The 13897-nt window shown below is 41.5% G+C and overlaps 1 protein-coding gene across 3 annotated transcripts in view; it reads left to right on the forward strand.

Moving 5' to 3' along the window:
- The first annotated feature begins 1589 nt into the window (after positions 1-1589).
- dock4b (dedicator of cytokinesis 4b) overlaps positions 1590-13897 on the forward strand; it is a 120279-nt gene continuing 107971 nt past the window's right edge. For all 3 annotated transcript variants that reach the window (XM_028570312.1, XM_028570313.1, XM_028570314.1), the window contains exon 1: positions 1590-1802. In XM_028570312.1, the coding sequence (XP_028426113.1) occupies positions 1766-1802 (37 nt within the window). In that variant the 5' untranslated portion in view covers positions 1590-1765. The remainder of the gene's footprint in view (positions 1803-13897) is intronic.

Below are 13897 nucleotides of genomic sequence, written 5' to 3' on the forward strand. Positions count from 1 at the left end.
CCAGCTACACTCAGGCAGATGATAACAGTTAGTAGAGAATGAAAGAAAAAGAAAAAAAAGAGGCAGCTATGGATTTATTAAATGGTGAGGACAGCAGGCTCATAAAAAATGTGTGACATTGGGTGTACATGCACTCCTCCACATGCAACACGGGCATACAAACTCACTCTCTCGTCCACATACGTACACGGAGAGCTGTGTGTTGAACTCTTTCATTTTGGCTTTGGAACTCCCTCCAGTTTTCTGCTTCCTCTCATGCTGTCTCATGTATTTTTCATGCACCAGGTGTCCTAGTAGAAGGCCTGTGTGTCCAAGACAGGACTCACCACTGTTTCAACGTCATACCCTAAAATGAGGGGCCTAAGGTCTGATGTGAATATGTGCTTACATGTCTTTTTATAAGTTCATATTTCTTTTTTTCTTTCTTTCGTTCTATTTTTCTTTATTTCTGATAAGTCAAAAAAAACAGAAGACTACTCTGATGGCTGTAGGCTAAAGATTTTTTTTTTGCCAATAATCTTTTCTTGTTTTTTATTGAATAACTTACAAACATAAGCATACAATGTATTGTAGAGTTTGATGGCTGTAAAGATGCTAAGGATAATGTGATCTTCATATCCACAATGACGTCAGTAGCTTCTACTACAAGTCCCAGAATGCGTTGCTGGCGTGTCTCGCTCATATGTCAATGGTCTCGCTGCGCTGGCGATGCCGCTGCATTCAAGTACTTCTCGGGACTTTTTTGTCCGATTTTTGTAAATCTCAGCTGCTGCTTGGAAACTCAAGTGGTTATGATATTGAATAATAAAAACTCAGGCTGGACAATTTGGTGAATCCTCTATATTTGGAGTAATGAAATAGTATGTTACTTTGCAGTGCCGTGGCAGAATGAAGAGCCTAATGTTTCTAAAGTTTTCATCATTATTTTCAGGCTATAGCAAATATGTCACTGCTTGACCTGTGTGTTTGGTGGATTTGGTCATACCTGTGGTAATGGACACATCAAATGTGTTCTGTTAGTAAGCTATGCTACTGTCTATCTCAGTTCCATTGAAAATAAAATGTATGAGTTTGTATAACTTGCAAGTACTAACTAGCCTATAGTGGGAGCACGTGTTTCATGTAGGTTAGTCCCGATGTAACATCTTTTCAGAAAGAAAAACTGTTTACCCTAAAGCCTATATCAAAATAGGCGAATGTTAGAGGCTATAGAAAAGCTAATGATAGCCTACAAAAATGTCAGCAAGAAACAGTAGCTATCACATGTAGTCTGTTAGCATGAACCCAATATTTTCAAATAATTTCAATAGCCTAAAACCTTCCCAGAGCAATGTTTAATGGATTTTGTAATGACAAGCTGACAACAAGTTAAGATAAATGAAGAACAAAAGTATTTAAATACAGTCAATTTTTTAATTTAAACATCAGATACTGGTACAGCTTTGATGGCCTCCGCCCCCTAATGTCACTAGGGTTGGGGAAATAACCGACAATCTAATTTCGCTGGGCCCTTCAATACGCTGACCGCCAAATCGTCACATTTCCGACAGGACTAGAAGGCAGCATGTCTCCGTACCACTACGAGCAGCAGCAGCAGCAGCATCAGCGGCGGCAGCAGCAGCAGCAGCGCTTTCTCCATGTAACCTAAACAATGACTCCTACTACAGACCGGGGGAAAGCACACCAATAGAATGCGCTACACAGCACCGAAACCCTGCATTTCGTTGCTATTCCGACCACTCACTTAAATGTGCCGACCCTAAACATGTGGATACCTACAGAACATGAAAAATACGGCGTCGGTAAGTTTATTGCCTTTATGTTTTTAAAACTGCTGTCCTCTGCGTTCACTCACATTCAGTTGTAGGGCATGTGTGAATGTGTGGATGGGTTTCGAGAGGTGAACTGGCTCTACGAATGATGGTTTCCAGCACTGCGAATTGTTGGAACAATGTGATTTTTTTTTTTTTATGCTACTGGAAGGCAGCACCAGCTTCCTTTCAAACAGCCCATGATGAGAGCTTTGGTTTAATTTTGACTGCCACATTGCAAAGCATAGGGTTGTCGCTCTGACCCCCCATGGTTTGCTAAAATGAACAGCCACATTTAGATTTTTTTTTTTTTTTTTTTCCTACTTGTGATTTTCCCTATTTCCTCTTGAGTTGTCTGGGTTTAAAGTAGTGGTCTATCTTGACTTTCAGGTATATTATATATGTGTGTGTATATATATATATATATATATATATATATATATGTAGCCTATTTGGTCTTGTTGTGCTGTCAGTTTGAATGGGGAAAATCAGCTGCTTACCACAGTCGCTGTATGTCTCTGTATATTTTGCGCAACATCTGCCAATTCTTCGAAAGAAATAGCCTACAAATGTGAGAGAAAAAAACGAAGAAGAGACCTTTTCTTTATTTTAGTGTAGGCTACCTGGGATTGTGCTGTGGACCTTGAGAGGTCTGAAATGTGTCTCCCTCAGTGCATTGTTCCAGGCTGTCGGGGGCTCCGGATCAAACACTGAACTGAGACAAACAAGCGACAACAACGCAACCGAAGCCAAATGTAGGAGGGAAAAATCCGACACAGGCATTATCCTGTTGTTGTTGTTGTTGTTGTTGTTGTTGGAATTTCTTCTGCCTGTCTTTACCCTAAAAAAACGGGCTCATTGAGATGCGGGCGCTTAGAGGCGGCTTAAATGTCTCATAATTAGGCTATATTCCCCAAAGATATTGGTCTGCTCCGTGTGTGATGCTCTGGTCCCTAAATGGTCCCACAGCCTCCGTGAAAACCAGACAATGATCATGTTCTAATCTTTTCAAGGATGCCAGAAAAAAAAGTGGCCAGTAAAAACCTCTTAAAACTACTACAGATGTGATATGATAAGAGGTTATACATTTCTCTCTGTAGCCAATCTGCTTGCATAATAAGGCAGGATCCCAGGCTCTTGTAAATGTTGCTTACTGTCCAAAAATGCCACCTTGCCACCACAACCAGAAGTCAATGAAGCACATTGAACCAGAGACTAGCCTTTGGCCTCTCTCTGTCACACTCTGTGGTCTGGTCACTTGACTGCTAAATTTTCCCCTGGTGTGTGCTTGTTTCCCTTTCCTGTCCATGTCTATGTAAGTGCTAAAGATCTGATAGGCCTACTCACTGCAGTTATATTATACTTAATCCTGTGCAGGGTCAAAGTCCCCTAGAGCCCATAGCTCTCATATTTTGATAGGGCAGAATAGATTTATTCCATTTAGCCTCCCTAAACCCATCCCCTCAAAGTTCACTTGGCTGGATAAAAGGAAGACATTTATTTTGAAGGCTAAATACTTGCCATTGTCCCCAAACTGCAAGAGGGTGCCCTGTTAATTGGATTAAGTCTCTTTATCCCATTTTATTTCAATAACAGCAAGCAATAAGACCCATTTAATTGGCTGTGGTTTATTTTTTAAGACATGTTTTGGCAACGGTGCACTTCTTAGTCTGGTCCTTTTTTTTTTTTAAGGAAGAAACTAGGGTGTTTTTCTGTTGTGAAATTCAGGTTACATGATACACAAACACATGCACACAAAGATATGTGAGAGGCAGTTTGGCTAGTTTTAGTTATGATAAGAGATACTTTAACATTTCAGCAGGTTAAGAGTTTTTTCAGTCTGCAGTTCAGAAAGGTAAATGTACTTCTGGTCTTTTTTTGTACTGTACATTCTCTATCAGTGTTTAGGGAGGAATTCATTCATTCTGATTAAGTGGATTTAAGGGGGTATCATGTGGGGTATCATATGGGCTGGGCCATGCTACAAAAGAACTAGTTAGTATGATGTGTTGTTCGACCATGTCATAAGGCTAAAGTCTTGATTGCTGTTCCGAAGTCTGGCTGTAAAGCCGTTATAGAGATGGTCGATACATGATACAGTGCAGTTTTGTTAGACAGTCTCTCCTGTCTTGGTTGTAAACACGAAAAGTGACAGAAATAGATGAATTAAATGAAAAAGTTAACTTGAGAGAGAAGTTCCAATATTGGTTGTCAGCTCTGCAAAGCTGGCCTATCACTGCGTGAAGTGTGTGTGAATTTTGGTTAGTGCTTTCCGAAAGTTAACAGAAATTGTCGAACGAAGCCGCCTTCTGACGAACATTACAGTGCCTTAGATATCAATATAAAACTTTCCAAGTAGCCTTGCACAAATAATTCAATATTCATCAGATAATCCAATGAAATTAAAGACTTTTGCTAAAATGTTTGCAGCTTAGCATGGCTATTGCAATGTTAAGGTAAATATTCCATTAGCTTTTCTCCAAGTTCACTTATTTAGTAGGGGAAAAAAGGATAACCAAATGTTTATCCTTGTGGCAAAATAACCTCACACCAGCGATGCCCATTGATCCCCAGATTGAATCTCAGTCTAAATTATTCATGCCAGGAGGGACAGCTGTTGCCTTTCCACAGGTCTCCACATCTTATAGCAAAGCACTACCTGAAATGGTACTGAGCTAAATCACACCTCAGCAGAATTAACATCATCATCACATCTGTTTTCACTTTCCACTCTTGTTGGGCCTTTTATGAATATCCATGCTGTAGAATTGCTGCGATATCTAAATATTGGTATAAGTAAGTCCCTATGCCTTAGCCATTTTGAATGGGATCTCCTCCAGGGGAATTCAGCGACCACTTTATGCCCTTTTGACAGGAAAGCTGGGAAACTAAAAGGGCTTGTAAATCCTTGCAGGTACATTTGATCTTGAGCCAAATCGAGATGAGATCAGAAAGTCTCGCTGTGTAATTGGAAAGTTGCAGTGTTTGATCTTGATTTGCCTTACTAGCGCCTTACTAGCGCCCTGGGAGGACGGGGGGCCATGCCATTGATGAAATATGAATGGACTCTCTGCAAGTTGATGTTAAGGCGCCCATTAGCCCAACAGTGAAGTGATTACTGGTTTTTAACCCGAAGCAAGAAGGTTGCAAGATTGATGACGAGACAATGTTAATATCTGATTCCTAAATGGACTTGGGATATGGAGACATTAGATTAAGCCTAGAGGGAGAATCTTTTACAATATATCAAAGTCATGTTTTTGAACACAAAGCTGGGTTAGGTTTCTAGTAAAAATTATTAAATCAAGTGGCCGAGGATAAAAGGAGGCATGGAGTTACATTAGATGGTGAAGAGTTGAGATTGCTGGATGACAGATGTCTTTCCAGTGCTCCATAAATGCATGATGACAAATATATCACAAATGTCACTGAAGACAAGCGCACTTTGACTTGATCACTGACTAAAGAACATACTCAAGGCTGCATTGTGTCATGTTTAGAGTAGACGTAGAGTTAATGCTGTAGACAGACAGAGAGTGAGTGAGGCCTTTCTCCTCATTAAGGCCCTTTGATACAACCAATCAAGCATGTCATTGCTCATCATAATTTAGACACATAATTAAACCGTTTTAACGAGCTGGTTTGCATTCACGTGCATGCAAGTTGAATTCTCCACGATGGCCGGAGTAGCTTGATTTAGTGTGCAACTATGTCTCATTTTTTGATTTTTATGGAAAAAAAGCAACTAGCAGCATCCGATAAAGACAGAATGGAACAGCGGCCTGATTGAATGTTCCTGCTCAAGGCCTGGCTGCGACAAGGGCCAATGTCGGGCCTGGGGGGCTTTCTGCTCTCCCGTGGCTGACATCGCTGGTTCCTCCCTTGGGGTAATGTCGCTGTGGTAGATGGGGTGTGGAGGAGGTGGGGCGTGATGGGTGGTTGACGCGTGTCAGGAGTGGACTCATTGTCGGGGTGTCCGCCCTGCCCTGTTACCCCCAAATTCACTCCCCTCCCTTACACCCCACTCCACAGGGGATTAGCAGGTTGTTTTGGAGGGGGGCCCTGAGGCCCATTCCACCATTATACCCATGATTCCCTAATGCAGCAAGCCCCTGGGCGTGTATGTGAGAGGGTGGGGGGGGGCGTGGTGAGGTGAAGCCTACCAGCTTGTAATTGCTTCCTCGCCCGCTGCCTCGTCTCCATCTGCAGAGGGAGCACCCATTCTCCTCTGTGTGCACACGCATTTGCACACATACTCACCCGATGCAATCATTCAACATGGAGGGAGACTGTAGGAGGCTCCCTTGTGAATTAAACAGATGCAGAAAATAAGAACAAGAAAATTTACCGCCCAGCCCATTACTATACACAAGCTGTTTCCTGGTGTGTGCATTATGTATTGTAAGGTTTAAATAAATCTACATGGACATGTGACATATGACGGACTCAGTGAGTGTTTTATTCATTGCTGATTCACGCTGACCATAATAACCACTGTAGCACGAACATGGCCTGAGACGTGAGGACCGAGTTGGAGAAATGCCCCAGCTGGTTCGTTTGTGTTATTCAATTAAACCGTGCTCCATTTATCACGGAGCTCTCAATTATGAAAAGAAAAACACTGAAACCGCACAAACAATTTCTTGTTTGTTTAGATTCAGCAACACTAGACACAGGCAAAAGACACAATTTTGTCATCTGTTATATTTAGTGAAAATTAAAACATTTTACCTACTTTCTTTTTGACTTCCTTCCAGCTTTTAGTCACCACACACACTGGGGATACCCTTGTGAATCCCATTGGAGTTGGTGACAGAAACAAACCAATGTGCTGTAGTCGTCTGTCCACATCCTTGTATAATGTCGAGACAGGCTGCTGAGGGGAGCGTTTCTGCATTTCCACTCCAGTGGCGGTCTAGCGTGCTTGCTGTAAGGAGATGATGCTTCTGCTCTGAGATGGCAGAGTGATTTCCAGTTTAACAGAATGCATATTGCTATTATAATTATTATTATTACCATTATTTCACATGGGCTTGACATGAATTATTGGTTTCAAATGATTGTCTGTCAGGCAATCGCTAATGTCTTTCTTAGAGGAGAGGCTCCCTTGTGCAATGATTTTAGATCACAAATTAAAAGATTGCAAAGTGACATACTGAATGAAATTTGTGGTTTTTGCTTCACTGTTATAATATATTCTGGGGCCTTTTTAGCAGGTCTGTTGTGGTGTAGTAGGGTTGTGGTTTCCCTTCCTCAATATCAATCCGTGATCCCTGTGTGAGAGAGGTTAATGGGATATGTCCCATTAGGAATTCAGCAGCTTTACTTATCAGTAGCGCTCCTGTGTATATATGTTTGTGTGTGTGTTTCTGTCATCTGTGTGGACCGGGGGAAAAAATGACTGACATGCCTTTTTCATAAAGGAAGGGCGTCTGCTGGTGACAATCACTGAGATTGGTGGGTGAGAAGAGCTGTTTATGCGTCGAGAGACACTGTTTTTTTTTTTGGTGCTCATTTACAGCGAAAAAAGATTGCCTGCTCTAGTCCAGCATCAGTTATCTGTGTTCTGCGGCTGTAATCCAGGCTCGCAAGTATTGACCATAAAGGAAGTGTAAATTGATTTGTGTGAGCGTTTGTGTGGGTGACCCTGTGCATCATAATGACCTCAAGGCTTCCATTTTCCCATAAACCACGCTTCAGTAATAGCTACCTCTGCTCACCCTCAACTTACTAAAACCAGTGTGCTTGATTCATTATTAACATGCTAATAAAAAAGTAGTTATGGTCTGTTCAGATCAATCTTATATCATTAATGTATTATTAATGGCTAATAAAGTGTCAAGGGTTGCTTAAAGGACATATGCATAATTTAAGAATGTGAAGAGCTAATGGTCGTGGTTGTCTCTGTCTTCAATTAATTAATTAGTTAATGAATATAGAATTTGCCTCCAACACTCACTCTCATCCACACAGTCACAGTGGGGGATGTGTAACCAGAGGAGATTGATACAGATCGCTTTGGTCCAATTCTTTGTTTTGCTCTGCAGTGTAATCTATTTCTCTGTGGGATGATTGACCCTCATCAGGCCAAATCTGCACTGGGGACAGTTTTTCATCTGAGAATCATTTCTCTTCATCCTACCGTTTGTGGTTTTAAGATGACCCAAAGCACATGTCCTCATCAAACTGTGTTATAGTTATATATAACCTACTGGTTCGTCACCACCAAAGTGCTGGTTGGGCGCTGCTGACATACCCAGTGACCTGCTTAACTGTACTCAGCTCAGTCTTATGCTAATTATCTGTATAAGCATACCGATAAGATACCGATATATCATATAATGTACAGTACACACTGTGTTCAATGAGAATCTTTAAAATTTGTTTTTTAAAGAATTGTGACCAACATATGTACTGAGCGGGACATTATACTGTTGAAATCTAAATTGGTCAGTGCTCTCTGGTTAAGGTCAGGGGTTCATGGTAATAGTTAATAGTTGTTGAGATATGCCACCAGCATTTAGAAGAGAAAAACATGCTTATACTCTTTAAATTAAGCTATTAAAACGTATTGGTACCAAAACCTCCCACTTCTCCCTGCAAACCATAGGCCTATATTGACACCCGTATTAAACATTTTCAAAACACATTGCCCTATTTCTGAAGGTGTATCTTATGAAAATCATTTTCTAAAAGCTCTGACGCTCCATCCACACTACAAGGCCTAAACAACATATAAACATAACATATAGGTTATATAACATATAAACCATATATCCACTTTGCAGAGTGTTTTCTAAAAGATTAGATTTAAGTTGTATAAATCTCCAGCTGTGTGGTGATATAATGCCACAACGAAGGACTAAATAATATGCATTTGTGGTGGCCGGTTAGCTCAGTTGGTAGAGCAGGCACACGTATATTGAGGTTTACTCCTCGATGCAGAAGGTCCAGGGTTTGAGTCCAACCTGTGACGGTTTCCTGCATGTCTTCACTCTCTCTCTCCCCTTTCATGTCTGAGCTGTCCTATCATTAAATGCAACATAAAAATAATCTTTAATAAATAGGTATTTGTGGACAAGACCTAAATTCCTTTAAGTGCCAAGATACTTTTAACAAAATTGTCCCCCAAAAGGTGCAGCTCAACTCCTTTCAGTTCCTTCAGAAAAACATCACACTCCAGTATAGGTCACTGAGGACACTGTGGTTTATCAGCGCGGCAACGGTTAGGATTAATGTCAGCGAGAGCGAGAGATGAAGAGGTTGAAAGGTCTTCAGACAGAAAGCTTGTAGACACCATTGCTCAACGTTGCCTGGCCGTTCACTCACAGTACTGGCCACACCTTGCTGGCCACATCATCTTTTCCCCCACTCCTCTACTTTTGTCTTGTAGGGCCTAAATTAAATGGAAATGCTTGAATTAAATTGGTTCCTTTTGCTTCCTGTTTTCCCCTTTTTTGTATCTTTTTTCCCTCTCCACTCATTCAAACAACGTGAACTATTTCCACAGACAGCAGGTCACGCTGTGATGACCCTTATCTCACTTTCTGCTTCTTTTTTTCCCTCATCTATTGGTCACTTATTCCTTTTCTGTCTGGGTTTTTTTTTCTATTCCTTTCTTTCAGTAGGCCACTTCCCTCTATTTGTGCTGCTGTCTGTTCCACCTTTAGCTCTCTTCCACATGTGTGTCTTTATCATTTTTCCCCCTCCCCTCCACTGGATCCACACTCACCTGTCCTAGATATCCTCAGATACTGTGTGTGTTTGCCTTTTGTGTATCAAAGATTGTGTATTCAAGGATACATGCATATTTGTGGCTGTGCGTATCTAATGTTGTATATGTCCGTATATGCTCATTTGCACATTTTGTACGTTGTATTTCTGGCTGTGTGTTTGCAACAGCCTCAGTGGACTGGAAGTCTGAATATGGTAAAGCACTACCGACGCTGTTCAGGCTTTGGAGTAGGGATGTAGCTACAGCAGATGTTCTACATCTTTTGGTTGTGCTACATACCTTACTTCCTATCAAATCCTATTGAGCGTGTTTCCTTTTGGTGGAAGCCTATCACTCTGAGATTTGAAACACTGAAATTTGTCGTTTTGAAGTTGTGTGCAAAATGTAAAATCAGAAAGTTGTAGATGGAAGGAGAAGTTAATGTGGAAGAAATACAAGCATTTTAGACCCAGGATGCTGGATTTTAAGGATATCAAAATTACCAGCCACTTTAGCCTCATAAAGTGTAATGATGGCTCTAATGTAGGCTGCAAATGTTACCATGTTCGGCTGACATAGTGTAATTTCAAAGGTCAAGGAGCATATCATTAGCTAACGTTACATTATAGCTACGTTAGCAGCTCTGTCCTTTTCTTTCTTGTATTTGGGCAAGTTCAAACTTCCAAACTTTTAACCAGAACTAGGGTTACACTTTCCAGATTCTTGTAAATCTAACCTTTGTTGCTTGCTTAAGTATGTTTTTAAGCAGCCAAACAGGGAGATGCTAGAGCAATATAACTGTCTGAGCTTACATTTTCCCTGTCATATTTATAATACTAGAGCTAACCTCAGTCTTTTAGCACAACCATTCAATTCAATTTTATTTATAGTATCAAATCATAACAAGAGTTATCTCAAGTTATCCCAAGAGCAAGCATTTGTGCGAGGAAAAACTCCCTTTTCGGGAGAAACCTCGGGTGGTGAGGAAAACTTCCTTGTAGGGAGAAACCTCGGACAGACCCAGGCTCTTGGTAGACGGTGTCTGACGGTGCCGGTTGGGGGTGTGATGAACAGTGGCAATAATAGTCACAATAGTAGTTGTAGTAGTTCATGGTGTAGCAGGGCGTTACAGGGCGTAGCAGGACGCAGCAGGGCGTAACAGGGCACTGTAGAGCATAGCAGGGTGCGGAGCAGGGCCACGGCGACAGCTGCAACCAGGATTTAGGTGACACCCTAATCCAAGGAAAACTGCTGGGCGAAAAAAACATAAGGACTCCGGGAAATAAGCTCCCCAGTGCTAGGTTAGTAACAAGCATTTCTGGGACATGGATGCACACAGATGGAAAGAGAGAGGAAGGCTCAGTGTGTCAAAGGAAGGAAGTCCCCCAGTAGTCTAAAACTATAACTGCATAATTAAGAGCTGGTGCAAGGCAAACCTGAGCCAGTTCTATAAGGGTTGGTAGATAAATCTGACCATGTACTGTGTATAGCCATCAATATTGTATTTAAGACCCCTTTTCATGGTTCTTGTTTTAAAACGAGTCAGCCAGAGACAGTGTTTTAAATCACCTCATGGAGTTAGCCTTAGCTACAGCTGATAAAATCTGTTAGTGAAAGACATCAATTCTGCCACTCTTTTCATCATAAACGGCATTATGTGCCATGCGTTAACAGAAAGCTTGACAGGCATAACAGCAGGAACTAAGGGTTACAGGGCTTAGTGAATGGTCAATTGATAGAATCACAAAATCATTCTACTTTACATTTTTTCACAATCTGTCATAAGTCCATTGCTTTGAAGTCTATGTAGCAGGCAGACCGATGGTATGTTAACGTTTCCCTGGGTTTGCTTTCTGTCCCATTGTGTCTGTTCTCTTAATGGCCTTGGTACCTGTTTTATCAGTGTTTTCTTAATGTCAGAGGCAGCTGTTGTTATGCTGGCTACAGTGCAGAAAAGACATAAGAATGACACTTCACCCTTGTCATTTATGCTCTGCTGTTGATTACTTCTATCTCTATAAAAAGCGCCGGTGTGAATTTAGTTGTCTTCCCTTGTCTCTCCATACATTTATCTTCCTTCTTTTGGTCCTACTTTCTGTGCACACATATTTGAACTAGGGTTGCTCCCTCTTAGTCGATTAGTCGACTAATCGGTCGTTTTGGTCTTAGTCAACTTAGATTTCTTTAGTCGATAGTCATGTTTAATGCTTTTTTCATGCTGAATGACTTATTTCCAAGAAACGTACGAGCACATCTCTGGTAAACACAATAATTACAGTGGTGCTCTTGCATGACTCTTTGCGGAGAAACTCAGATTTACAGATCTGTCGATTTAAATCAACTAATCGGTTAGTCAATACAATTGAATGAGTGTTAGTCGACTAAGAATTTCTTCAATCGAGCACATCTCTAATTTGAACGGAGCAGGTTTAAGTAATGATCAGTTCAGAATTGACCATGAAAATCTCCTCGGCAAACAAAGATGGTTGCACACTTACACCACAGGTAAGTAGTGTATATTGACTGTGGGCTCAAGAGCTGTTGCGGTGACATTGATCGGTTTACATCCCTCTCTCTCTTCTCTGAGATTTAACTGTTTTCACAGCTCCATCACTCTCTCCGTCTCTGTAAAGATCACATTGGGAGGATCAGCTGCTGCCTGGCTGATTTCTGGGCAGCTCTCTGACCTTGGCTGCTGTTAGCTGTCTTATTACCTGCACAATGTGTGTGTCTGTGTGTGTACACCGCTACTGCAGTTGAATCAGTGTATATACGGACTTGATCTTTGTCCCCATTAGAGGAGCATGCATGTGTGTGTGAGCGATCGGTTTCCTGCTCTCGCTGTGCCGTCAAGATGATGGCCTGGCTCTTCCCTGCACGTCAACCTGCTGCATGCGAGGTGCTGGCTCTCCGCCCGTCCTCCTCATCTCGCCTCTGTCAGCTCCCCTCACTTCCTCTCGCTGCCCCCACACAGAAAAGATAGTTTAATGTCAGGTTGACTTTCAAAAAGGCTTTTCATTGCAGCCCACTGCCTAACTCATTTGTTCCCTTTCGCCACAGCTTTTCTTTTTTCAGCCAATTTGAGACTGAAGTGTTGAGGACAATTGCAATTGATTTTTAGCGCACAAGACTGCTCAGCTGATTGAAATAGCTTTATTCTATAGAAGGAGAAGGTATTGTATAGTATTCCACTTTGGGATTTTTCTTCATTTAGATTTATGGGGCTGAAGACCAGAGGACTTCCAACTTTTAAATGAGGTTAACTTCAATCTCGGTGACATAGCTCCAAAATATGATTACTTTGAAAATCCACCAAATCAGCTCAATGATTCTTATGAATCCCTTAAATAATTGTGTGGGTGTTGTAGAGTGTTGTTACCTCAGAGAGTCTGTTTAATTCATCAGCTTGACTAAACCTCCAACTGCGACCCAGTTCACTTCTTACGTCTCCTCTTTATTCAACCCAACCCATCTTCGGGGACTGTTCCCATTTGGAATGTTTATCTAGTTAAGAGGAAAGCCTTCAAACCAAACCAAGAGACAGAAACAGATTTCTTAGTTAAATACTTGTCTTGAATTAATAGGCCTCCCCAAACATCTGAGCCGCTGGATTTTCTGAAGTTTTGTTTGTCTAAGGGGAGAAGATCAAGTGTCTTCCCGCTTCCTGCCTCTTATCGTTGATTGAATGGGGCCTTTTCAGTCTTTTTCTAGCAACAGCAAAGGTTGGCATCACAGTGCATTGTAGTATTGCTTTGCTTTGTTTGAGCTCTGTTTCTGGAAGTTGCATGGAGGATTACTTCTGTTGATTCAGTAGGGTTATGTCTGTATGCAAGAACCAGCAGATGGTTAGCTTAGCATAAAGACTGAAGCTGGGGAAAACCGCTAGCATGCCTCCGTCCAGCACCTCTAAAACTGACAAATTAAAACATATATCTTGTTTGTTTAATCAGTGTCAGTAAAAATCAGTAAAAAAACTGGTTCAACAAACATTACAGGATAGCTGTTTCCCTTCTATTTCCAGTCTTTATGCTAAGCTAGCCGGCTGCTGGCTGTAGCTTCCTATTCCCTGCACAAATTTAAGAGTGGCATCAATCTACTTATCTAACTCTCAGCAAGAAAGATACGTATTGATGTTTCACACAGCACAAAAGGTCCAGGCACTGGTATCAGGTTCTTTTCCTCCTGCCAGGCGTTAACAAAAAATACAACATCGAAGTGGCCCTGTTTGCCACAAGCCTAAACTCTTTCCAAGCATCCACCTGGTGCCTTTATTTTTTCTCCCTTCCACCAGTCACACCCTCTGGGGAGGGAGTCTGAAGAACTAAAAGCGGAAAGTGGCGCTGCTAAAAGCGGTTGAAATGGATCCCCTTTG

Source organism: Perca flavescens, chromosome 23 (genome assembly GCF_004354835.1).
Source record: "Perca flavescens isolate YP-PL-M2 chromosome 23, PFLA_1.0, whole genome shotgun sequence".
Lineage (NCBI taxonomy): Eukaryota > Metazoa > Chordata > Actinopteri > Perciformes > Percidae > Perca > Perca flavescens.